General features: G+C 55.4%; 7 protein-coding genes across 7 annotated transcripts; 2 read left to right on the top strand and 5 right to left on the bottom strand.

The window, feature by feature from the left end:
- Positions 1-6,718: 6,718 nt before the first annotated feature.
- BKA78DRAFT_249493 (60S ribosomal protein eL24) lies at positions 6,719-7,471 on the bottom strand (the record flags this gene model as incomplete). Its single annotated transcript, XM_066884478.1, has 3 exons — positions 6,719-7,006; positions 7,156-7,299; positions 7,421-7,471. The coding sequence occupies 3 exons, from the start codon at positions 7,469-7,471 to the stop codon at positions 6,719-6,721; spliced, it is 483 nt and encodes a 160-aa protein (XP_066745596.1).
- A 540-nt stretch (positions 7,472-8,011) lies between these two features.
- Positions 8,012-9,835, bottom strand: BKA78DRAFT_368705 (uncharacterized protein; the record flags this gene model as incomplete). The annotated part of the gene is made up of 2 exons (XM_066892641.1): positions 9,009-9,835; positions 8,012-8,818 (listed from the first exon to the last, which is right to left on the bottom strand). Exons 1-2 carry the CDS (start codon positions 9,405-9,407, stop codon positions 8,012-8,014), a joined length of 1,206 nt encoding a protein of 401 aa, XP_066745595.1. The 5' UTR covers positions 9,408-9,835.
- Positions 9,836-10,173: 338 nt separating this feature from the next.
- On the bottom strand, positions 10,174-10,888 carry BKA78DRAFT_249920 (ubiquitin-conjugating enzyme/RWD-like protein; the record flags this gene model as incomplete). The annotated part of the gene is made up of 4 exons (XM_066884516.1): positions 10,174-10,349; positions 10,400-10,531; positions 10,673-10,761; positions 10,836-10,888. 4 exons carry the CDS (start codon positions 10,886-10,888, stop codon positions 10,174-10,176), a joined length of 450 nt encoding a protein of 149 aa, XP_066745594.1.
- Positions 10,889-11,255: 367 nt separating this feature from the next.
- Positions 11,256-15,407, top strand: BKA78DRAFT_294795 (uncharacterized protein; the record flags this gene model as incomplete). Its single annotated transcript, XM_066886402.1, has 1 exon — positions 11,256-15,407. One exon carries the CDS (start codon positions 11,256-11,258, stop codon positions 15,405-15,407), a length of 4,152 nt encoding a protein of 1,383 aa, XP_066745593.1.
- A 1,702-nt stretch (positions 15,408-17,109) lies between these two features.
- On the bottom strand, positions 17,110-19,017 carry BKA78DRAFT_119967 (uncharacterized protein). Its single transcript, XM_066882411.1, has 3 exons — positions 18,835-19,017; positions 18,510-18,674; positions 17,110-18,164 (listed from the first exon to the last, which is right to left on the bottom strand). The coding sequence occupies exons 2-3, from the start codon at positions 18,599-18,601 to the stop codon at positions 17,420-17,422; spliced, it is 837 nt and encodes a 278-aa protein (XP_066745592.1). The 5' UTR covers positions 18,602-18,674; positions 18,835-19,017; the 3' UTR covers positions 17,110-17,419.
- A 235-nt stretch (positions 19,018-19,252) lies between these two features.
- Positions 19,253-19,829, top strand: BKA78DRAFT_119892 (uncharacterized protein). Its single transcript, XM_066882409.1, has one exon. It carries the CDS (start codon positions 19,404-19,406, stop codon positions 19,704-19,706), a length of 303 nt encoding a protein of 100 aa, XP_066745591.1. The 5' UTR covers positions 19,253-19,403; the 3' UTR covers positions 19,707-19,829.
- Positions 19,830-21,269: 1,440 nt separating this feature from the next.
- BKA78DRAFT_119907 (uncharacterized protein) lies at positions 21,270-22,881 on the bottom strand. Its single transcript, XM_066882410.1, has 3 exons — positions 22,374-22,881; positions 21,939-22,301; positions 21,270-21,666 (listed from the first exon to the last, which is right to left on the bottom strand). Exons 1-3 carry the CDS (start codon positions 22,543-22,545, stop codon positions 21,518-21,520), a joined length of 684 nt encoding a protein of 227 aa, XP_066745590.1. The 5' UTR covers positions 22,546-22,881; the 3' UTR covers positions 21,270-21,517.
- Positions 22,882-24,455: the final 1,574 nt, after the last annotated feature.

Raw genomic sequence — 24,455 nt, 5'->3', positions numbered from 1 at the left:
TCCAGCCACCTTCGCTTACTGGACTTGGCGGCAAACACTCGCATCAGCCCATCCTTCTTCGCAACCGCGATTGACGCGTCTGCGTGCGTCTCCCGTCCCCTCTGGCGGGTGCCGGGAACAATCGCCCAGGCGGATGCGTGCGGCTCAGGCGCATACTCTGGAAGACGTCCCCCCTCAGGGACAGTCCAGTGCGTCATCCCAAGGCAGCAAGGCGTTACTTTGCTAGAATGTCGCATGTTCGACTGCTATTTCCATGGGAAGGCTGCTGATTGATGCGTGAGTTGGCCCAACTCGTAAGTACCCAAGGTTTTTCTCCATCTGATTGGTAGGCTATCGACGGGAGAGGAATCTCTGCAGCAGAAGGTGAGGGGATACGATGTTCAAGCATTCACTCACCTCACATCCACGATCGTACCTGAAGCAACGAGCGAGTAGAGCTGCGGCGATTGCGCCGCATCGCTGGGCACGTTTAGCGGTGACGTTTTGCTATCCTAGCATGCACCACGCGAAAACTGAACTCAAGCCAAACACTGCATCACCTGCCTATTTCTTAACATCATGGCAATGCACCGTTCATCCTGACCGCTCCAAGGGTTCCTCTTTTTGTCTTCCTCTGTCCACAGACAACTTTCCCCCAAAGGCGAAACCCAAACCAAAACCCAAACCCAAAATCGCAACCCTAGCGCGCATCAGCGGCCATCATCAACGCCAAAGACCCTGTACCCTTTACCTCTCCGGGACCCCTTATCCGTACCTCCAGTAGTGGGAACGCCATCATCACCTCATGTGTTATTCACATTTCCACTGCAGTTGCTTCCTTCTTTCACCACCGATTCACGTTTGACGCATTCGCCGGCGCCATCTCAGAGCGCCTTCAGACAGGGGGCGGTCAGGTGGGGGTGACAGTTAGGGGGCAAGCTTGCTGTTGGATGCTAGCCAGGACGAAAGAAACGTGCCTTGTAGGCCGTGTATTCCCTGCTCGAAACACTAGAAGCACACGCTTCAGTCTTGACCGGTGGTGCTCCACACCACCATCATCACCACCACCACCACCACCACAAGGTTCAGGATGGCCTGGCATGGACATGGTATGGATGTACAGCGGAGAAAACGAGGGGTGAGGGAGTGGCCGACGAGACCGCGGACACTGGGAGGCCCAGACGACGGCGTCTCTGTTCTCGGCCTCGCTTCTCTACACCTCGCTCTGTCGCAGGTGCGCGGGCCTGGGGTTCCTAAGGAATCCCAACTGGTCATCCCGGACGAGTCCATGCTGGACCAGCAGCAAGGTAGTAGATAGGCGGACAGGCGGGCAGGCGGGCAGACAGGCAGGTGCCAGATTCCAGACGGCCAGCAGACAGAAAGAATCATCCAGGGCCCCAGCTGGCATCATGACATGGAGCGCACCACGCGGATGAAGTGCGGGTCCTGGGCACTGTGGAGCTGGCCCCCGGCCGATGCACTGACTACTGACTGATTCACCGGTTGACGAGTGGACGGCCTCGCCGATTGGCCTTTGCTCACCCTTCTGGCCTGCCTTCCTGGTCGCTGGTGCGTGGATGGTTCGGTGTCGCCAAGGGCAAGCAGATGAGAGCGGAGCTGGGAGGAAATCTTCGGAGCCTCATGAATTCTCTTCTCCTTCTTCTGCTCTGTAGCAGCTCGTCCCCACATCACTAGTAAGTATTGCACGTATTGTACATACAACTACCTCCCTCTCCCTCACGCTCATCACCCGAATACGATTCCACGTGGTGGTGGTGGCTTCGATGCAGCACTCAATGCGCGAGTAGGTGGCAGCGGGGGCGGACATTCCCAATCGCTCGGGATTTTCAAGTGGGCAAGATCTCGAGAATCAAGCACGCGCGGGACTGTTGCTCTCTTAGGCGTTGCGCGAGAAACTTGGCTCCAGTGTCGCCAGCAAACGTAGGTGCCGATTCTCTTCTAAGAGAGGGAGACGAGCAGTGAGGACAAGGCTGGCGGAATTGCGCGTTGAGAGGCAATTCTCTACCAGAGCGTCTCTGTGGCTTTGCCATCAACGGGCGATGGGCTTGGTAGCGAGAAGCTTGATGCATGCTTCTGTTTGACTTCATCGGTTTGCACTGACAGCAGATGTCGACTGTGGGTGCATTGTCATCTGAATGCTGCTGGAGTTTGACTGCTCCCCATCGTCCAGCGACGATGTCCTTGAACACATCAGGACAAATCATGTCTAGATGGAAGGAGTGCTCTTTGTGTTCCTAATGTATAGCTATCTCTCCGCTCACCGGCAGCAGACCGTACCAAAACCCGCAAAGAGCGTCCGTTCAGGAGCGCCAAATGCCCCAACCTCTTCCTACGCGGAATCACTCAATCAAAGACTTGCCCATCCGCGCATTCCGTCCCGTCTACGGCCTGTATCTACGATTCGAAGGCAATTTTGCCCTATCCATTATCCACCAGCCAACCTCTCATCTCAGGGAACCGGCGGCGGTTCAGTTCCGATACACAAACGTACTTGCTTGCTGCATGCAAGCAACTTGGACGCAAAAAGCCTGAGCCTAAGGCAAACACCGTCCGGCTACAGGCGCTGAAAGAAGCCATCATGGCAATCGGCGAGGCAGTTTCCGCGGGCTTTGCCGCTTTGGCCTTGGACCTGCCCGCTTGCGCCGCGCCTGCTTCCCGTCCTCGACACGATACGACCATGCCATTTGCAGCCGGTGGGCTGGGCTGGGCTGGGCTGGGCTGACTGGGGCAAGTAGCAACGGACGGCTGCGGCGGCAGTGGCTGCGGCGAAGCCGATGCGTGGCGAGTAAGGAGGAAGCCAGGTGAGTGACATGATGGGAGGCAGGTGCCGTTGGGACCGTCACGGCGGGTGTGAGGCTTGCGAGGAAGGCGGCTGGAAGATGAACCGTCGGATGGATGGATGCGCGCACAAGGAGGAAGGGACTGCCTGGCCCTTTCGTCGCTCTTTCGATGCCGCTGCATCCTGATGTGGATGCTACGGATGAGCAGCAGGAGGGCGCGTGATGGTCAGGCGATGCAGGTGTTGGTTTGCTTGCTCTTTCTTGTTGGGGTCGTTCGGTGGTGTGTAAGTCGTGCGGGGAAAGATGAAAGTAATGGGTGAAGTGCACCTGTCAGTCACTTGAGGCTGCACTACATGGTCGACGCTTGTACCCGGAAAGTGTTTGTTCTAGAAGGGCGGAGCGAATTAGTGCGCCTGCCAGGGCTGTCAGGGGCAGTTTCCTGAAAGTTGTAACCACATTTTCAACTCTTTTTGCTCAACTTCTGTTCTTGTGTTGCGACTCGTTGCTGTGTTGAGCGTGTGTATCGGCCTTCGTGGGCGTACCGGCGACGGAAGGTTCCTGAGTCGTGGACCTTGCCTTCCGTATACGGAGCTTGGGAGGTGCTCTTCTTTGACCGTTTACCCTTGGCAGGGGATGGAGATTTCTTTGAAGCTTGAGGAATCTTGAGTGCAATGATCGTCATGATCTTGTCTGTAGAAAGTGTAAGCAGGTCATTCTTGAGTTCAACTTTCGATGCCCCCTGGACTGGTGATGGGGCCTGGGGGAGCTCTTTACGCTTTTTGAATCCGATGAGCTTGTCGTTCACAACGTGGTCGTCATGACATGCCCGAACGCTTTTTTGACAGTAGTTGCGAATTATGCCAGCCAAAGCTTATGCAATTAATCTCTTTTACAAGCCCCTGAGGTTGTGAGCAAGATGGGAGAAGAAATCCACCTCTTAACTTTCCTACAACAGCACTCTCACACAGAACATCACTATAGTGCAAACTCTTTGGCGCCGCAGACGCACATGAGACCCAGCCTGTCAAAACATGTTCGAGCATTATAGTTTTGATCTAGCAATGAGAAGGATCAGTCCATTTTCCAAGTTACTCACCCACTGCTGCTTCGGGGCTAGCACGGAAGAGGCGAATACAGGAAAAAGAAAAGACTCTTCCTACCGATAGAGCTTCCTGGTCGCCTGCTTGAAAAAATGGACCAAAGCCCCTTCCTGTCGATTCCAGTGCGCACTCCACAATTCGCTCTACAAGCTGACTGACTAACACAATCAAGGTGTCCCTTCGAATCGATGGAGCAAGCTCGAGACACGCGAATCCCCAGCTGAAGCTCTCTCAATACTTAGACGAGTCTCAGATACGTTCTAGAGCCAGGCTGGTCACACACGAGGACGTTGGAGAAACAACAGCCCTAAATGCGACACAACGGCTGAGCCGCCGCCTTCTCTCACCGTTATACAAGAACTGGACCCCAATCCAGTTTTGAGTTTCCGTTGGCTAATTCATCGTACAAACACCGCCACAAATTAGTGATGCTAGCTGGGCACAAACAGGATGCAAGATTTCGAAGGATGGAGCCAGGAGGCGGTGCGCGTAGTACAAACACAGGTCAGGCGCAAAAGAAATAATCGCCGACGCCGTGGCCAGCATGCTTCGATAGCAACCGGACAATAAGAGGGCATTCCAGAAGCTTGGACAACAGAATAGGGCGGATGTTGGATTCTCCTGATGCGGCAGTGTTTCCGAAACACGGTCTTGAGTGGAAACAAGGCTCGACGAAGGGGCCACTGACTTACGGAGCAGACTGCTTTGCAGTTTGGTGAGATATCTCCCTCCTTCCCCGTTTCTCTTGCACACACTCATGGCTCTGTCAGGCGCTTTCTGACGGATGACGGACAGTGGATGACGCCTCTACGACGTAGAAGATGCAACGCTACCGTCACATGCGGCACAAACGTCACCATCTTCAGATCTCTGGAGTCCAGCGCGATAGATGACAACATGTCTCTATCAGTATACCTGAAAAAATTGTTGGAGTTGCAGCAAACTGGGGAATATCTCCGAAGAACGACTGAGACAGGGTGCTGCAAGAAATTCCCCCAGTCATCCCTCTCTCAGCACTAGCACCGACGGGCTCGACAATCCTGATGATGACGATGGCCGTTGAGACAGATGCCATGCATCCTTAGACATCCGGGGACATGCAACGGCGGCTTTCCTCCCCGTGCATCCGATCTGGACCAGCGCCGCGGAGCGCCAACGGCATTCGAGCTCCAAAGACAACAACGCGGACATCAATCAGATGAGCTTGGAACTCCCCGGTTGCGCTGTCGACGAGAGATACTCGATTGCGTGGTAATAGGGAGGATTGTTTACGACGTTGTTGATGATCAGGAACCGTCCGCATCCCACACACGGGAAATCCGCCCGCACCCGTCCCAATTTTATCTCTCCTAACAAAAGTCTAAAAACAATACGCGAGGATTGAAACGTCCCGCGCCAAGACCCGTCGCGCGATGGGATCAGCAGCCACGAGAAACAAGACAGTTAGCCTTATTAGGCTGATGGCGAGCGAAGGAGCCTGCGGACGGAAAAGGAGCTAGCCCACGCGGGCCGCCGTGATGCTTGGCCAGGATAACGCTCTCGACGTCTTTCGTGATCGGAAAGCTAGGAGCGCAGGTTGTGTCCAGCTGAGCGGCGGGCGTGGATGGGGCGCGCCACGTTCCGACCCTGTCGAGCAATGGTCGCCACAAACAAGATGAGGATGGGAGAGAGAAAAAACAAAGAGGAAGAGACACGATGCGCAAGTCCTGCAAAGTCGTGTCTGGCTTCGTGTTGAATCCTTGCCGTCCTTGGGATGAGCTTGCTCTGCCACCCCTTTCCTGCAACGTTAAGCATCCGGTTGATTTGCCATGCGAAGATATATATTTGGCTTGGGAATAACCTTCCTACCTTATCCTGCTGCTTACCTCTATCGTCTCATCGCCACTCGTTTGCGCACTCCATCAACACCAAAGATGAGGAATTCGACGTCGAAAATCACACCGGGCTTGCTCGTACTTTTCAACCTCCTTCTGTTGGCAAGTTTAGGTCAACTGGCTCGAGCCGGTGTCCTGGCGCAGCTTTACGGCTACTCCAACACTGGCTGCACACCTCAAATAGCGGAACAAGGCCTTGTTCAACCAAACACCAAGGATTCCGCTTGCAACAAGTTTACCAACGCAGTATACAGCGTGAATCTGCATTTCCAAGAGAACAAAGACAAGTGCAGCAGTACGTAGACCGCTGAGAAACCTTGGACTCAATGTCTTTCGCGAACGGAATTTGGAGTATCGACTTACTAACACTTGGTCTAGTGACCGTTTACACCGATACGGGCTGTACGGAGAATGCTCAGTGTGCGCCATGGCATTCTTGCGTAAAATGCTCCTCGGGATGGCAGTCATACAGCTACACATGCGGCAGCCCAGGGGATCCTCTGACCTACTCATGAAGAGACGAGGTCTGCAGTTGACCGAGTGAAATGCGAGCGTGATGACGGGTCGAGGGTCTTGTTACGAATTTCGGGAGTCAGTATATATCAATGTGTAAAGAGATGTAATGTAAAATGCTCTGCTCCGCCAATGTCGAGCCTCACGTCATCCAGCATTGCCTTTTTTTGAGCTGTGAAATCCTTGGGTATTTGATTCTGGGAGACTGCCTATGACCAGATGAGTGGCTGCCAGATGTGAGGCCGCGCAGACGACTCAGCAGACGGGCGGGCATGAGGACGTGAACTTTATTGTTGCCGTGAATGCCTGACCCTATGTCACATATACCGGCGCTGAAACCCCCAGTCCGAAGCTCAAAACCTCAAAATCGCCCTTTCCGTCCATGGCAGAGTCTTTTTGGCAACTTCAGAAAAACAACACCGAGCACCCCTCGTCACCAGCAAACCACATCTTAGCGGCTCGTGGGCTTGGGCTTGGGGGCAGCGCCCTTGGAGCCCTGCTTGCTCTGGATGCGCTGGGCCTGGCCACGGGCACCGGCGGCGGCGGACTTGGCCTTCTCAGCCTTCTTCTTGCTGTCGCTGGCGGTCTTCTTGTCCTTGGCGTCCTTGATGGCCTGCTGGCGGGCGGCGGCGCGGGCCTCGGGGCGCTGGTTGCGGCGCTCCTTGATCACATCGAGCGAGGCACCGACGATGGCGCGCTGGTGCTTGACGGTACGGCGGGTACGCTTCTTGGCAACCTCCTGTATGTGGCGAGACGTATTAGCCCTGTCCATTTGTTGTTGCGCAGTGCGGCCCAGGATCCATCTTGTCTTTTCCGAATCCGCATCCCCATAGTTGTAGCATCCATCCAACTGATTCTCATCCACCTCGCGTGCCGGAGTCGACTAACCTCAGAGATACCCTTCTTGTGCTGTCTCCTGTAGAGGACGGTCCACGCAATGCGGCGGGGGTTCTTGCGCTGAAGGAACAGACTCTCCGACTTGCCGTTCTGGAAGCGGAAGATCTTGCTGTCACCACGGACGTAGAGCTTGCCCTGCAATTACCCAAAAATGTCAGCCATGGGCTCAGACGTGCGTCGCAAGCACCGTCGTCGGCATGGGCGCGCCGGGGGATCGTAGAGCGTGTCGAGCGACGGTCGAGGGGCGGTTACGCACCTTGCCAGGGTAGATCTTCTGACCGCTGAAGGTATCGTCGTAGGTCCGCATTTTGAGGGTGTTGTTGGCGATGCGGTACCCGAGGAGGTGCTGTTGTCGTTAGTTGGTCGTCGGCGAGGTTGACGATACTAGAATTTGGTGAAGCGGATCTGTGTGCGGCGGGCTAGCTTCGGCACGGGTGCTGATTGGCCGAACTCCGAGCACCTGTGGCGTCTTGGCGGCCTGGGGTCGCCAGCGGGCGATCACTGACCTCACCTCTGCTCCAGCACAACACTCAAGGCTCATATGATTGTCAATGGTCTATTCATGCCACGATGTCTGTTTAATCATGATCTGTCTTGTAATCCAGTCTCCAAGCAAGTGCAAAAGCCCCCTGTGGCCGCTCATGCCCTTTATTAAACCAAAGACCTTCTCATCCCATCAGTCTGAGCCATATCCAACAACAGCAACCATCATGGCGATTCAGCCGCATCAATTGGAATCGTCGCGCTGATCAGCGGCGTTCGAACGAGCCCTTACTGATAGGGTGTCCACGAAGAGTTTCTGACATCAAAATCAGCTCAATATCATTGACCACCGAGCAAGGACAAACTAACCGGGCCGGCCCTTTGCTTCCCACTTGTCAACATGGTAGCGGCAGATGTTTCCACCAAAGACTGGGCACTTCGTGCAGCCTCCAACTACACACCAACCCGGGTCAGGCGCACATGTACTTCCGCAGTCGGCGCAGATCTTGGTGTTGCAGTCATTGCAAGTCGGGGCATTCAGGCAGCAATCTTTGAGATCACTGTCCAGGAGGTCTAACGCGCGATAGGCAATCGGAGGACGTGTCCACTTTGCTTTGTTGTAGAAAGGCGGAATCCGAGGAGGTATCTCGAGCGTTTGCTTCGCGTAAAGTGGATGCTTGCTCGCGTCGGGTGCCGGAGCTGGATCGTCCAAGCTGGCAATCTCAACAGCGCGAGCCATGGCAACATCGTACGGGACTGGAACAAAGCCAGCGCGCTTGAGGTGGTTTTGCTGAACGCTAGGGCCAAACGATGCTGTCCTTGCTCGCCTCCCACGGCTTGGAGCTCGGTCAGTGTGTCTAGAGACAACGATGTCGGTGGGACGGGAATAAGGTATGTAGTCGAAGTCAAAAGGCGGGAACTCTTCCAAGGACGACTTCCTTCTGGGGGTCCAACCGTATGCCGCCAGCTTTTTGACTCCATCGCTTGATGGAGTGCTTGGAGCTGAAGCTCTAGCAGTAGCCTCTTGTGGCGGGGTGCTCGGGGTGGAAGAGTCAGTAGTACTGTCCTGGCGGTTGTGTGCCTTCTGCTTTGTAGCCTCGTCTTCGTTGGACTCGGAGTCATCATCAGAGTCGGTGACGTTGGACCGCTTGTAACCCTGCTCAGATGTTAGCTGCGCGCAAAATGAAGTCGTGTACAAAGCGTGACAAAGTGGGCTTCAAAAGAAATGTCGAATCCTGAAACTCATGGCCAAAGTCAACCCGCTGAACGACCAAGTCCGGCCATATCTCCAGGGAGCATTCGAGCACCAAGTCATGGAGTTGACAATTATTTCGAGGCCACTGTGGTGGAGACTTGCTAACCTTGGTGAGCCTAGCAATGGGTCGTCCATTTTCGTCAAGGTCCTCTTCGCTTTCGTCCTCGCTCTCGTAGCCATCATCTTCGATCGGGCACTCCGGGTGCAAGGCTCGAGTGAAATGCCTTAGATTCGCCGAGCTAAGCTCATCTGGAGACGAGAGATTGAGCTCAGCTGCAGCCTCTCTCTTGAGCCGAGCCTTCCATTCCGCAAAGTTGTGCAGAATGTTGCTGCTCATGCTCTCTGCGTCCGAATCCGTGCCGTCATAACTCGAATCTTTCTCGGTGGGAGTCTCGTCGGCAACACCTTCTTTGTATTCATTTTCGCGCGAGTATCCAGGATCACTGTGAGCCCGCTGCAGGGGCTCAGCCGGTGAGAGCGACTCCTTCTGGGTAGTGTTCGGCATTTTTCATGCTGGGGTCGCAGTTGGCGAAAAGTAGAGGTTTTTGGAAGGTGCAGAGTCGAGTCGGTTGTGGGAGTGGATGTTGTTGGCGAAGGTGCGAAGGTGCGCCTGCAGAGTGTGAGCGACACCTGCTTCGTTTGTTTACATTAGGTTCTCGTTCGAGTGTTCGAGTCCTCGAGTCCAAGAGACTTTCCTATTCACTTTTCAGCACTGTCGGTCCAGGACAAAATCTCGGATTGTAGACTGTTGCGCCACATCACCAAGAAGAACAAAGCACAAGCAAAGACCAATGATTCCAGCTCAGCTCGTCCCTAACCCACCAGCAGCCGGAATTTTATGAAAGATGTCCTTCCAACTGAGGCCGTTATTGTGACTTGCTCAGTCGAGACGTGTCAAAAGATCAACCTGGGCTACTCATAAAACTTGAACTGCTCTGAGATTGTCAAGTAGGCCATGGTCAGCTTGAAACTGAAACTACAACAACTTTCGGCTGGTTCCATCTAATAAGAAACAGTGCAATAGTGACTCGCAACCAGGAAGAACTGAATACTGGATTCAAGCAGCGAAATCCACAAACGCCCCTTGTGGCCAACCATCAAATGTGGGATGCATCTATACCATGTTTCGCCTCAACGCTCGTCCATCAGCCTGCACGCGACTGGCCCAACTAAAAATCAGAGTCCGCTCTTACTGCTTTCATCTCCAATCCGACATTTCTGCTCACCCGCGACACAGTCGCATGCCAGTTTATGTTTTTTCCATTCAATACTTATGGCTTCGCATAAGTCTGCGTCCATTCGCGCGCCGTCGCAATGGCAGCGTTTTGGTCTTCCTTCCAGCGCTGAGCGACGTCGTTTGCGAGCGGGTCATCTGGGTTTGGAGCACCGAGAAGGGCCTGGATAGAGAGGAGGATGGTGCGAATCTGGAGAGCAGGGGACCAGTTGCCTATTCCTCGTTAGGGAGCGCCCAAAAGAAATTGCGATTGTTCGTCTTACTCTTCAGGACATCAAGGCAAATACGACCAAGCTTGTCAATATTGGGGTGGTAGATCTTGGTCAGAAAGCGGACCTTGGGAGGGGTCATGGGGTAGTCGTCAGGAAGGAAGAGCTCGAGTTTGAAAACACCGCCTAGGCAACATTCGAGTCAGCCCTATATGTTCCGTACCGAATGCTGTCATGTCCTTGATATCTTGTTTCTGATTCTCAGAGATTGAACAGGCTTCGAGCTCCCCAGTGTGCGCTTCTCTGCAGTGAGGGGTCGTCACAAACCTTCGTACGGCGACTGCGAAGGACCGTGGACTGTCACGTCGAAATATCTCAGGTTGTCTTCGTGGGGAACAGCGCTGATACCGGGAACCCTGGAAACTCAAGCGTCAGTACAAGATAAACGGCCAGTGTGTTTAAAGAGGCAAGTATTGAGCTGAAGACTTACGGCTCTGCCATCAAACGCTCGGTCTCCTTCACGATACGCTTCGGAAGCGCCATGTTGTTTGTATGAGGTGGTAGGTTTTGCAGGGCGATTTCAAGCAAACAAATGAGTACAGCGCACAGCGACTCGGTCAATCCGCGCTTGAAAAAGGGTGTTTTGGCCGGCAAGAAGCAGAAGCGTGGTGTTGCAGAGGCTTGGTCGTGGGGCACGAATGCATGTTTGCTCGTCATCGGCCAAGCGGCACACGCCGCGGCTTCTGCGTCACCCTTCGGCCTCCCACATGCACCTCCCGCACTCCAGACTTCCCGCTGCCACTGCACTCGACGCTCTCCAAAATCATCCCGCGCGCAATCCACCGTCCCCATGACTTTCTTCGCGCCTCAATGAGAAGCGCACAAGGGGTAGCTCCCCGCGCATCAGACGATGCACTCGCACGGGGATAGCTCGCCGTTCGACAGTCCCACGTTTGGCCGCGATGCCTCAATCCGCGTCGACGAGCCCGTGGGCTCGGCGTCCATGTCGCCCAGCAGTCGCGACGTCGTCTTAGCCTCCCGAGAAGGACTGCACATCATCGATTTGGACAATCCATATTCGCCGCCTCGACATTTGGCCCATCGCACGCTGTGGGAGGTTGCCGACGTACAATGGTCGCCCTTTGCTTGCAGAGACGGATTGGTTGCAAGTACTTCGAACCAGAAAGCGTTGATATGGGACCTCAATCATGCGACACAGCCTCCTCTCACACTCCACGCGCACTCCAGGGCCATTACGGACATCAATCTCTCCGCTCATCACCCCGACATCCTGGCAACATGCGCGGTAGACACGTTTGTGCACAAGTGGGACCTGCGGGCGTCTGACAGGCCCGTCTTCTCTTACGCGCAATGGGATGGAGGAGCTGCTCAGGTAAAATGGAATCGGCAAGACTCGCACATCCTGGCCTCTGCGCACGACAAGTTTCTCTGCATTTGGGACGAGCGCAAAGGTGTATTTCCATTGCGCACCATCGAGGCACACAGAAGCAAAATCTACGGAGTGGATTGGAACCGGATGCGGCAAGGTGGAATTCTCACTTGTTCCCTAGATGGATCAATAAAGTTCTGGGACTACACCAAAGATGAGGATTCCATGTTGGAGCGTGTCATCCGAACTCCATTCGGAGTCTGGCGTGCTAGGCACACTCCTTTTGGATGGGGCACATTGGCAATGCCTCAGCGCGGTGACTTTGATCTTCATCTGTACGATAGGCGCCTGGGCGAGGGGGCGAAAAAGGATGCTGCTGTGACTCCAGTCCACACCTTCAAAGGTCACAACGACCAAGTCAAGGAATTCCTTTGGCGGACCCGCGGGGGCATATCAGACGACGGTTTCGATCAACGCGAGTTCCAGCTCGTTTCCTGGGGAAGTGATCGCCAACTCAACCTTTACCGTGTGGACGCCTCCATCTGCGGGAGTGTTGGCCATGATATTGGAAGCCCAGTTCGGCCCAACTACAAGCATACTCGTCAAGGAGCGGTGTACAAGACTTTCCATGACGAGGCGCCGACATCTTCGATTCCAGGAAAGACAACACAGCCCCCGCACGCATTCTCCACGGCTCCGAGCCAATTGAGTGCTCTTTTCCAATCCGCGGGAATGAGCAAGCCATCCCTTCCTTCTGGCTATGCGCAAACAGCGCCCCAAGGACCAGGTGCTAGTGCAAGAGAGCGCGGCATCATGGGGACATCTGGAACAATGCAAGCGCGTACACGCGAAAAGAAGACGGTTGATAAGCTCACTTGGATGCAGGGAGTCAAGATTGGAGGACCAAACGGACATTTCAACAGGCATGGATCAAGACCAGACATACTGTCTCCTGAACAGCATCTCGTGTGGGATTCTCCTGATTCCTTGGGCGATGAGATCACACACGTGGGAAGCAAGTACAAGAAGGTCAAATTCGAAGAGGTCGAGATTCCGAAGCGAACGGCTACCGTGACACTTAACGGACCTTGGGGCGAGAATGAAGATCCCGTCTTCATGCGCATCAGCATCAGGTTTCCCCCAGACTACCCAGTCTCTGCTACTCCGGACTGCAAGATCGAGAAGACAACCTCGTTCATCTCACCGGAAACCGAAGACAGGCTAGAAAGTGAAATAAAAGCCCTTGCCGAGGTCTACAAGAATCGCAAGAGGGGCTCACTGGATGCCATCATAAGCTACTTGCTTGGTGAACGTGGACTGGAGGAAAGTATCAGCTGGCTGTCGGAAACAGGCGAGGGTGCTAGCAGCGTTGACGAGGAAAGTTCTAGTGATGAAGAGGACGAGGTCGGCGGTGACTTCTCTGGGACGCCTGCCATGGAGATGAGCGGTACTGACATTCTGGGTCCTGTGAATGCAAACGCCAACGTACCCTTGCCGAAGCAGTGCGGAGCGATATGGGCTCCCGATGGACGTCTCATCACCTTCTTTCCTCCAAAGCCGGAACCGAAGCCAATGTTTTCCAACCTGGCGACACTGAGCAGCGACAGCCGCACTTACAAGAGTAAGAGAATCTTTGAAATGTTGGGTCGTCTCAAGACTGCCTCTCCGGAGCCAAGCCGCAAGGACTCTTCGACCATAAGCCATGACGACGCCGACTCTCAAGGATCATGGGAGACTTCCTCCAGCTCCTCGTCGGGGTCACCTGTCATGGGAGGAATTTCAGGAATCGCACCGCCTGTAGCATGGCGCGGCGGCCCTTTGAAGTTCCAAAAGTCTTCGCAACATTCCAGTGCAGGATACGAAAGCAAGCCTGCTGCGCCGAAGCCAAAGTCAATCATCTCCATCCACGATCTCGCAGAAATTCTTCCTGCAAAGAAACAGCTTGCGGAAAACTACGAAATTTTCGGAGAGGGACCATCGGTGTGCCAACACAATGCCAAGGTTGCGCGAGAGCACGGTTACGCCGACCTGGCAGATATATGGAACCTCGTTGGGCTCATCCTTGCCAATGAGGTACCTCTGGAGGTCATGCAGCAAAGCTATCGACGAGAGCCTATTCTGATTGTAGCGCGCCGCTCCGCCGTCCATATCAAGAAGAGGGACAGCGGTCTTGATCTTTCATACGATGAGCCGGAAGCTGTTGCAAGGCCCAAACTCAAAGGACGTGTCAAATGGGGAAACCACCCCTTCGCAAAGACACTCGTGGCTCGGCTTTTTGATCACTTTGAAAGACTCGCTGATACACAAATGCTTGCTATGTTGTCGTGCATGTTCCACGAGCCCGCTGCCAGCGAAGGCGTCATGAATGGGATGATGATGCGTCTTCCACATGCAGAATTGCATCTTTCAATGCGCACTCCGGCCTTTTCTTTGGATTACTTTCCAACAAAGGAAGTTGCGTCAAGTCTCTTCCAACCCACTCTGTCAATTACCAATCCATCGAATGGGTACGAGCGGAATCCTGTTGGCTCCGACATGGCGCTTGGCAAATCAGACCGGCGTCTAAACACCTTTGGCTCTGCCGGATCGTCTAACGGACCGTGGAGTGGCGATGTGATGTCTAGCACTCCAACTCCCCATTCGACAAGCAACACTCCCCCTCTATTTTCCCGCGTCAATCCCTATCGTGCGACTGGTTACGCCAGCATCGCTTCATCCCCAGAACGAAACAAGAGAAGCAACCTCAGCACAGCTTTTACGACATTCTCCCGTCCATTCACAAACGCCGGGCCGTCTCCATCTCCGCCTGTCAATAGCAGAGCAGGTGATTTGTCAAGCTCTGCTCCGGAGAAGAGTGGAGTGACTTGGGGTCCAAATACCGTATACGATCCCTCATCATCAACAGGCCGCTCTTCTACTGGCCAGCTCAAGCGAACCCGCACAGGACTCAGTCAAACACCTCCCCGAGGTCTTTTCAGCCCTCGTGAAGAGGACGAATCCAACCACTCAGATGGCGACTCGGTGTCATCGTACGGTGCGCCCTCTCCCTTTCCCGAATCGTCTTCCTCGGGCCTCGTCACCCATTCAGACGGCACAGTTGGCGGAAGGGACGTCATCGTACAAGTCACGCTCAAAAATCAAGACCAATTTGACGACGAAGGTCACCTATCTGTGCCACTTCTGGATCAGAGCAAGGAATGGCTGCATCATAGCTTCCGCCAGAGCTATGCCGACCAGGAGCTCATGGCATGGGGTCTTGTTCGCGAGCGTTGCGAAGTCTTGAAGTTCAACGGGATGGTCAGCTACTGGGTCGATGAGGAGCCCAAGGAGCCTTCAGACTGGATGGCCGCGAGCAAAGAGACAGAGGTCCGCTCGCTCGTCGATTCTGATACGTTGGCATTGGAGACGATGCCGTATGGCACCACTTCGTACTCGAGTGACTTGCTGCCATCACTCGCCGTGACTCTCTCGACAAGGTCGGCATCGACGAAGACCACTCCACCACCGGGCGAGGTCAACGGCACCAACAAAACGGTGGCGACAGGTGAGATGAAAAGTAGAGTCTGCATGGTTTGCTGGCTGCAGTTGGATGGGCTGTATAGGACATGCGCGGATTGTGGGCACGCGGTACACACGATCTGTGGGGCGGCTTGTTACTGTATTGGGGAGTAGTGTTGGGCGGAAGTGGTTTCGTGAGTATACCCTGCCTGTCTTGTATGGTCAAAATCATCGAAGTCCATTTCCATTGCACTTTCACGGTTCACGGTACATGTTTTCACATGAAAAAGCTAGCGTTCTGAATATGTTGAGCAGCTGGGAATTACTTGAGCACGGGATGATGATGTCAATCTCAACATAGCTCCAAGGCATGGCTACTTGGCTGCTCCTACAACTATTCTTCGAGGATTGATTGACGTTGCCATCACTTTTCTGTATCACGACGTTTGCCGAGAGTCTCAGAGTTGACCTCTTGCTCGGTACCAGTCATGGCCCCACAGTCATCTGTTCATTCAGCCTTGCCCTTGAACCCAACCAATTCGCCAGCTACTCACTAATCCACCGAGTTTATCAAGCCAACCCCACCATCAACGCCCAAATGGTGCTGTCCTCGGATAACTCCTTACCAGCCACACGAATCCCTCCTTTCCACTTCTCCCTTACTACTCACGATCAGAGTCACGCGAGTTGTCTGCCAGTCTCCTCGAGCCACGCCCAAATCTTCACGTCGCTCTCGAAGATGACCGCGAAGTAGCAAAGCGAAACCGGCTCATCAGCGCGGTCCTCGACAATGGGCAGATGACTTTGCCTCGCCTGCACGTCTCCGCTGCCTGATATCCGGTGGTCCTGTTCCAACTTCAGACAGCCCTCGAGATGACAGACGGCAATCCATGTCCATCATCATCAGGGGTCGGGTCAAGTGAGCAAAAGGGTGGTGGTGATCGAAGCGAGGGCAAGCAACAGCAGGCAGGGAGGCAGAAAGCAGATCCGTGGTTCATCATGCGCGTGACGCGCGATTATTATACCGGCGGCAAGAGGAGGAAAGGAAGTTGAGCAGAGGCAGCCAACCGACAGCCAACCGGGCAAGCGGCGTCATCGTCATCCATTGAGCTGACCTCAGCGGGTCTGGAACCAACCACGGTGGATAGATGCAGGCAGGTAGGCTGGCAGGGCAAGGCCAAGGGCATCATCGTCGTCGCTCAGGCGCCGCGGGCAGCAGCAGCAGGGCAAGACATGGATTGCGAGGCACTGGAAGCAGTGAGCCCCGTTTCGTCACGCATGTCGATCCACACTTCTGTCTTCATTCAGGTCGTTCTTTCTTGCCCGAGGCGTTCAAGCCCTCTGATTCCACAGCCAGAACCAGTCAGCTGCCTCGCGTGCCGGCATGCTGGCCAGACTTCATGCTCAGGCACGTACCGAATGCAGGTCAATCGGTTCGGTTCGCTGCGTCGCGGCTTTGAGGGCTGCATTGTGCAGAGTCGGTGTTGATGCACTCGTCATGTGCAGTTTGCGCTGCTGAAAGAGGATAATGCTGGGGTCAAGTGCTTCGAGCTGCCGTTCTGGCAAGAGCGTCTGGCAAACGCGTCGTCCATCCGACGAGAGACGGCAGGCTGCGGTGATCTGAAAAGGAAGGGTCCAACGGGAGAGAACTCGAGGGGGCCGGTGTCCTGTGCAGAACAACTCAGAGACGGCGTCGCGACTCGAAGAACTCTGGGAAGACTCAAGCGGTTGTCCAAATTGCCTTTGATTGCGTGCTTGTCGTGCATGTGTGGTGCATGTATGTATGTGCTTCGCTTTCGTATCTCCTCGCGATCTCTCGCAAAGACGCGGAGAGCACTCTACGACATAAGACCGTGCAAAGTTCAGATGTAGATTCAACCTTTTGTTTGGAAAAAGAGACCCAGTGCATGTTTGACAAATACCCGCCAGGGCAATGGTCAGTCTGAGTAGTCAGTCTTCCCCCCACGGCAGCAGCATCCCCGCCGCAAGAAAACCCAAAACGCCGCTTTAGACTTTACATCGCATCTTTCCTCCCAGTCGCGATCTTTACAGCGGAGAAGACGAATCACGTCCAGCAACTGCAACAACTGTTCTGCATCCCTTCAGAAAAAGTCAAATGCGATAAACGTGCGCTATCCCAATCGGCAAATCAATAAATGCTAACACACCAACCACCTCGTCCTTTGCTATTTTGCTTTCCTCACCTTGTTTCCCCTTGCACTCCAGCACCTACCCTTGTCGTCGAGTGCACCCTGGTTTAGACTTTGGCACTTGCCGCATCGAGTAGCGGCTCTATACGGACGACAACTGACGGAACACCCGACGGATAATGGCCAGCGAAGCGAACCTAACCTACTGCCCCGACTAATGTACCTGACCGAAGCTTGTCTCCGGGCCGGTCCTCGTTTGGAAATCGCACGCGCGCAATGAAGATTGGTGGAATGTGTACTTGCAGTAGGTGGTAAAGGCCGATGGAAGACTCCGCTCTGTGCCATTATTGACTCGCGCAGTCCAAGTAGTGGGTGATGGCGCAATAATGTGATTCGGCACTTGGACGCGATTGCCGTCTCCTGTCTGTCGTCCCTCGAGACCCCCTGAGGAACAAGGGAGGAGGAACATGCCATTGACTTGCAACCCGCTCCCAGCAAATAATTTCCAAACCCCCGTTTGAAAAAGTCGGCAATGAAAAGAAGAAACCGAAGCATACCTGACCAGGCCTGGAAGCCAAAGTCCGTCGTAGACAACCGTTGCGACAAAAAGATGAGCCGCAAGCCGCAAGCCCAGTCCCACCTCCAACACCCCACGATACCCACTGTCAAGCCCATTGTCCACCGATCGCCCCCTAACATGACAAGCAATGCCGCAGAATGTCTTGCGCTAAAGCCAACCACCAGCCAACAAGCCATGTAGCTCCTCCGCTTACTCCACCGCCTCCCCAACCAGCAGCCAACGTGGCTCTCTCTCAAAAACCTCCGACGGCACCACCACCACCACCACGAACGCCATGAAACCAAGAAGAAACGCGACTTGTTGGGGCAAGCCACACTGGACCCTTATCTATATCCTCTGTACGATTGCTGGTTGGAAAATGTTTGGTTGGGTGCGCGACACATCAAACCAACCACACCCACCACCCGCTGACGGGCGGATGGAAAAGCATCACGAGACCAGACGAGACGAAAAGTGATGAGACGAGAGGCGGCGGACGCGGGTGACCGGGCGGACGGTGCGAGGGGGCTTGCCCGGGACCGCGGCGGCGGAACAGACAAGCTACACCAGATGGGAGGAGCGATGGATGGTGGATGAAGTTGCGTTATCGTGGTGGTGGTGGTGGTTTGTGGTGGTGGCGCTGCAAGAGGCATGTTCATGTGCGTCGGTTCTCTTACCGAAGAACGACTAAATAGCCATTGAACCAAAGCAAGATGAGGTGTTCGGCAAAAGCTGGCGCGATAAGTCAATGCTGGAAAAAGCAGGGGTCGCACTACAAGTGCATACACTCCAGCCTAGTGCGGTGCGTGGAGCAAGCAGTAGGAGACGAGGGGGGACAGGAAACAAACGAACTGCATCGAATTCGGGGAGGGGGGCTTGCTCAGGTACCCACCTCGTCAACCCTGCTCAGCCCTCGCAGCGGCGCCCCCCGAGCCAGCCAGCGAGCGAAAGCAATCTAAAAGCAAGCGCCAGCCAGCCAGCCGGCCAGCCCAACAATTGGAACCAAGCCCAGGCGCAAGCCCTGAAAGCCAGGAGACAGGACTTCGGGACCGGAGGCTTCAGGAGGCGAACAGAAAAACGGAGTCGATTAGGGGGTTGTGTGGCGTTGGTGCCGGTGGGTCGTGTGGCGCTGCGCCAGCGCTGGCTGGCGTTGGGCTGAGATGGCGGAGGAGCTGGATGGGCCCCGATGGGTCTGGGTGTGGCTTGCAGCCGGCCGAGATATGGACTGGATGAGTTGCGTGGGGACTTGCAGATGCGCTTTTCGTCGCGCAAGTAATTTGTTGAAGGGTGGTTGGGATGCGATGGAGAAGTGACGACCTGCTGTGGGTTCGATGAATCGGGAAAGAGCTCGACTTCCTGCCCAGTTTTGAGTCTTTCTGCGAGATCCAGCACAAAATCGAAATCTACTAACCGTTACCCACCTACCATGAACCAGATACTCGCCACATCGCTGAGGACGGAATGAGGAGCTCAACGTCGCAAAGAGCGTCATTTTGTGGGTGCTTCTTTCGACGCCTTCGCCCGTCCATCCCACTCAACTTTTTCCCGACGGACACTTCGACGCCCTGCCCCTCCCTCATCATCAGCAAGAAGCCGCGGCCGCTGCCCTTACCATCTACGCTCCACAGCCTCGGCACACACCGTTGCCGGTTCACGGCGCCAGAAAACTCGCCGGAACGATCATGTCTCGAAAGTCACCACCACCACAAAGCCATTGGCACAAGTGGCGGACGTAGCCTCTTCCTTCTCTGGGCCCCAGCGTGAACGTGAGCTTGAATTGACCCTGAACCCGGACCCTGACCCGGGACCCAGACGTGATGTCGATCGGGAGCATGTGGTTGTGGCAGCAGAAGGCACATGTATCTCACCGTCTGTGGACGCCGGAACGCCAGACGCCTTTGGACGCCATGCACCTCCCTATGCATTTCACTCGCCCTCGCACATCTGACTGAGGACGACACCACGTGCGGCGCCCGCCGGCCGGGTCAAAGTACAACCTTGCCCCTACTCCTCAGTAGCCGAGTGAGTGGACGATGGACGTGATGAGTGGATGACCGGTCGGCTTTGCGGCACCGTCGCCACCAACTGGACTGGACAGACCCAAACAAGCCAAGGAGTCGCGCAAGAGCCACAAGATCCTCTCGTGGACCTTGATCTCTTGCTCGTTCACTGACTTTGATGCCCGTCCGTCCACCATCCTACCCATTCGACTTGCTGGGCCTGTGCAGTGTCGAGTCACGCTACTCGAAGCGTGGCTTGTGTGCGGGGAGGTAGCGGGGGCATGGCAGATACCGATAACTAGCAACAGACGAACAGCAGAGAGACGAAAAGGAAATTGCAGCTGACTGTTGCGGAACTATGCAGAGAGAAAACGGAGGTAAGAGAGTAGACGAAAAGAAAGGACGGACCGGAGTGTAGCGAATATTGGTCACGCGGTGACGAAGGACAAACGACCTGGGCATAGATACACGCCATTGGCCTATGCGCGTGGGTTGAGGGGGCCGGAGCATTCACAGAAGCAGCGAGCAAGCAAGCGTGACGCGACTGACGTGCACTCCTCCCACTCGTCAGTTCATCGTATCCAATCAGGGACGCCAAAGCAAGGCTGTCGGCCGGTGGTCCGGTCGTTAGTCCCCGCTGTCAACGCGGATGAATTGGTTGATGGACGAAAGGGGAGATGATGTCTTGGTCAGGGCGAGGGGATGTGCCACGCCGCAATGCATTGCTCGACGCGGAGTCGCCGACAGTTTGCTTGCAAGCAGAACTGCCATACAACCATGCGTACATCTCCTCATGCTCAGTCTGTTCGTCAGCGGGCCAGAGAGGAAGGTAGGTACCCTGGTGGAGCTCAACCGTGCCTCCTTGTCTGTCGTCAGACCCGTCGTCAGCAAAGCAAAAACCAGCAAGCCAACCACAAAGCTGTACCCAACCACGCTACGCGGCTCGTCGCCACCGCTCTGGCCCTCGCTCCCGCACTCTAACTTGAGTACACACATGTGCGTTTGGCTTCGACAGGTCGATCCCAGCTTGCCCATGGCGTAGCGCGGAGTAGATCGAAGGTGACAAGTCCCAGAGACCATGCAAGCGCCGTCCAAAGCGCCTTCTACAGTACATCTACTTGCGTTGCGCGACGGGCTGGGCGGCCCGCTGCCTGCGATGACCCCTGGCGGCGTGTCCGCGGCTGGGGGGCTGACGGGCACTGGCGACTAGGACGGATGACTGATGAATGACTGTCGACGGTGGCTGTCTCTGTGACCGATGATGCAAAGGGAAGACGTTGACGCGCGCGTAGCCGTCCAGCGCATGGAGTAAGCCAGTGAAAAAAGGAGGTGGCGGCTCTTACGGGTCTGGCGTCTTCGTGTCCTTCTGGGCAAGAGGGTGTGCCCGGAACACTCGAGGAAGCTTGTCGTAAAAAAGCATCACCGGTAGAGAAGACGAGGCGCTGCTGCCCGCCCACGCGCTTGCTAGGCAATGGCGGATAAGCGGGTACATGAGATAGCAGCCAACAAGGCAGACCTTTGTTCTAGATTTTTCTGGGTATGGATGCGTGGTTGGGCCGTAAGATGGGCGAGCATTCAAAGATGGACAGACAGGGACTCTCGATGCAGACGGGGTCGTGGACAGATGGACGACGGACGGGTCAGACGTGGCGCTAACGTCGTAGCGTTGATTTGGTGCTGAGCATGTACCGTAGTGTAGTAGTGTACGGACCGCAGACTGGACCCTAGATGGCGCATGGAAATCAGCACCTCATCTAGCACGCCGTACTGCGTGGGCTGTTCCCTGATCAACCTCGTAAGCAGGGCATCATGAATAGACGGGGAGTTGTGCTTTTGATTGACCAACCACCCTCTTCCTGAAAGCACCTCATCACACACAACACACCGCCCCTCCAGCGTCAATCGCCAAGGATCCACGTCTCCACACGCGTGCCTAAGCATTGCGCAAATCATGGCCCAAGAAGCTGCAAGCTGCGCAAAAAGCAAATCCGCTTACCGAGAAGAAAAAGCAACACCAGTCTGCCAGTACCTGAGCGCCCAATCTCAGCCCACTCTTCGTACATTCGGTACATGCTCTGCAGTAGCGTCCAGCCTCGCAACCGGATACCGGGAACAGCATCTCGCTCGTGCATGGCTGCCTTGAATGGCGCCACCATCCATCTCACCGCCGCCGCCGCACGTCCCGAGGATGTGGTGTGCTCGTCTGCTCGAACGTCACAAGAAAGCATGCACGTAAAGTACGGCGTCCCTTCAGATCGGACGGACGGGCATTGTGGCCGAGGAGGCGGGTGGGGTTGTATCTGCAGATTTGAGGGTGAGGCTGACGGGGAGGGGCACCTGTGAGTACCAGATAAACGTCAGTGCGAGTGGTAGTAGAAGCTTTGGTGGTTACTAGAAGCAAGAAGCGCTTGGCTTGACCGCCCGAACGTACCTCCGAAACAATCAAGCACATGTCCACGGTGAGTATCAGAAGAAGTGTCGACTCCAGGGCACAGGAGGCTGAGTGATCCCCGTCGTCTGGATTGGCTTCCCTTGAGATTCGACCGTGTTCGACTTGATCTTTTCGAAATCCAACCTACTGCCGTCGTAATGCTGTCCAGCATCTTGTCATCTTCACACAGCAGATATTCGAATACGCCCCGCGACGCCAAAGCCGCCACCTCAACGCGCCAACGTCAGCGCCAACGCCAATGCCGGACCCGTGGCCGTGGCCGGCGCCGTGCCGTCTCTGTCCGCCCGGGTACCATCTGGACAACGGACGGCGTTGTCTGGGTCAGCGTGGCAGGGATAGGTGCGAGGGTACGCAACTCAATTCCAACGCTGCAGACCCCCACGCTCCAGACGAGGAGAGCGAGGATGTCGTGCCCCTCAGCTGGCTTCTCCTCAGTGCATTGGGATACAGGGAGGTGTAGACCAGGGAAGAGGCCGCGACAGGCGTGGTAGTAGCGGACGCGATCAGAGTGCCATGTGGGAAGGTCCCAGTTACGCAGTAGAGACGCGGCGAGACTAGACGAAGCGGGACACGTGCCTGCGCGCCGTTGGTGCGCGGGCGCGATGGCAGGCTGGGATATCGGGGGACGGGTGTAGTAGTTTAGTGTTGGCGGCGGCCAGGGGAGACAGCATGACTGTTCCTTGCAACCAGGGATGAGGGCATGCTGCTGCGGCTGCCGCTGTCGCGCGCGCGGTTAAAGGGAGGGATGGATAAGGGGAACTTTTGACGCAGTGACTCGAATACGTCAACGTGTTGATGAACATAGACATCCTTGGGTTGCTGTTTTACACAATAGTGATATACTTAGCATCTGCGCTCGATTGGGGATGGTAAGATCGAGACAGGATCGGAAAAAGTGGACATGTCGAAGAAGGAGAGAGGGGCAGGGAAAGTTTGGCCGCTGATGAAGGGGTGTAATGCCTAAGGACAAGAGTAAAAAGGGCCGTTTGTGTTGAGATCTGGTGTAGGGTGTCAAGGCTGACAAATCGAGATCGCATCGAGAGGGTCAATCTGGAGGTGAGGCCGACGGGGAAACGCACGCGTGCGATAGGAAGCGACAGGAGAGGCGAGCATCGCGGCGGGGAGACTGTTCCGGCGCTGGAAAGTCTCGCTGAAGCTAGAGTAGGAGAGTAGTGGTTGTAGCTTTGTCGACGTCAGTAAGCTTCGGCTAGCGCTTTTGGTAGTCCCGGTCCGCGCCTGTTGTGACATGCATGGCAATTGGCATGTCTGCCTCATTCACAACCGCCACCGAATAATCCAGCAGCAGCTCATGTCATCAGCTCACCAACGATGCGTAGGTGCCTAGGGATGCGGCACAGCATGTCACACGCAGGCCAAGTCACGGTACCTACATAGACACTGCGGCGCCAGCACCGCACATCCAACTAGGCCGAGTCGTTGGCCTGCCTCTACTGCTAGGTCCCGCCATGCTCAGCCGAGGCGTCAACGTCCGGGACCCAACCATCGGGACGGCTCACTTCGGTCATTTTCGGGAGGTGACGCAGCCGAGTTTGCGGTCTGCAGAGTCGGGATTTGTTGTTGAGTCGCTGAGGTGTACGGCGTCCACTTGCCATGTCCCGGTCCATGGCGGCCGACGGCTTCAACGAGGATAGCATCGGCCCGCTTGACATTTATTTTTCTGCTCAATTCTCTTCCTTCCTGTGCTGGTCGAGCGGCGCTGGCACCGAGCGCTGCGACGCCAGGATTCGCGGGTGTGTACCGGGCTGCTTGCCGCGGCCGGTCTTCTGGCTAAACGGTGTCCTGCGGTGGAGAGAGACAGGGCGAGTTTGCAATTGGTCGGTGATTGCCAGGTCACCCATCTTTCGGTCATGCCGTCGACGGCCGCTAAAGCCCGAGGCTGCGGGCCCTTTTGCCAAAGAGTCAAGTGTGATGTCCAGCAGCAGCTAGTCGCGCGCGAGGGGCAGACGTGCGGCGCGGAGCGAGCGGACGGCCAACGGGCGCGCAACGGAAAGGGCAAAAGCAAAAAGCGCGAAAAACACGAGCGAGGAAAAAGAGTTTCAG

The sequence above is a fragment of the Phyllosticta capitalensis genome, assembly GCF_038381095.1.
Source record: "Phyllosticta capitalensis strain CBS 128856 chromosome Unknown BKA78scaffold_4, whole genome shotgun sequence".
Taxonomy (NCBI): Eukaryota; Fungi; Ascomycota; class Dothideomycetes; order Botryosphaeriales; family Phyllostictaceae; genus Phyllosticta; species Phyllosticta capitalensis.
Note: the sequence above shows the minus strand (reverse complement) of the source record. Positions and strands in the feature narration are given on the sequence as shown.

Bases quoted from the DNA above. Each gene is read 5' to 3' on its own strand.
- BKA78DRAFT_119967 (XM_066882411.1), bottom strand. From the start codon at position 18,601: ATGAACATGCCTCTTGCAGCGCCACCACCACAAACCACCACCACCACC. The intron at 18,165-18,509 runs GTGTAGCTTGTC...CTGGTTGGGGAG, and splicing joins TCCATCGCTCCTCCCATCTG to GCGGTGGAGTAAGCGGAGGA.
- BKA78DRAFT_119892 (XM_066882409.1), top strand. From the start codon at position 19,404: ATGAGGAGCTCAACGTCGCAAAGAGCGTCATTTTGTGGGTGCTTCTTT.
- BKA78DRAFT_119907 (XM_066882410.1), bottom strand. From the start codon at position 22,545: ATGCTGGACAGCATTACGACGGCAGTAGGTTGGATTTCGAAAAGATCA. The intron at 22,302-22,373 runs GTACGTTCGGGC...ACCACTCGCACT, and splicing joins TGTGCTTGATTGTTTCGGAG to GACGTTTATCTGGTACTCAC. The intron at 21,667-21,938 runs GTAAGCGGATTT...TGCGCCATCTAG, and splicing joins GGTGTTGCTTTTTCTTCTCG to GGTCCAGTCTGCGGTCCGTA.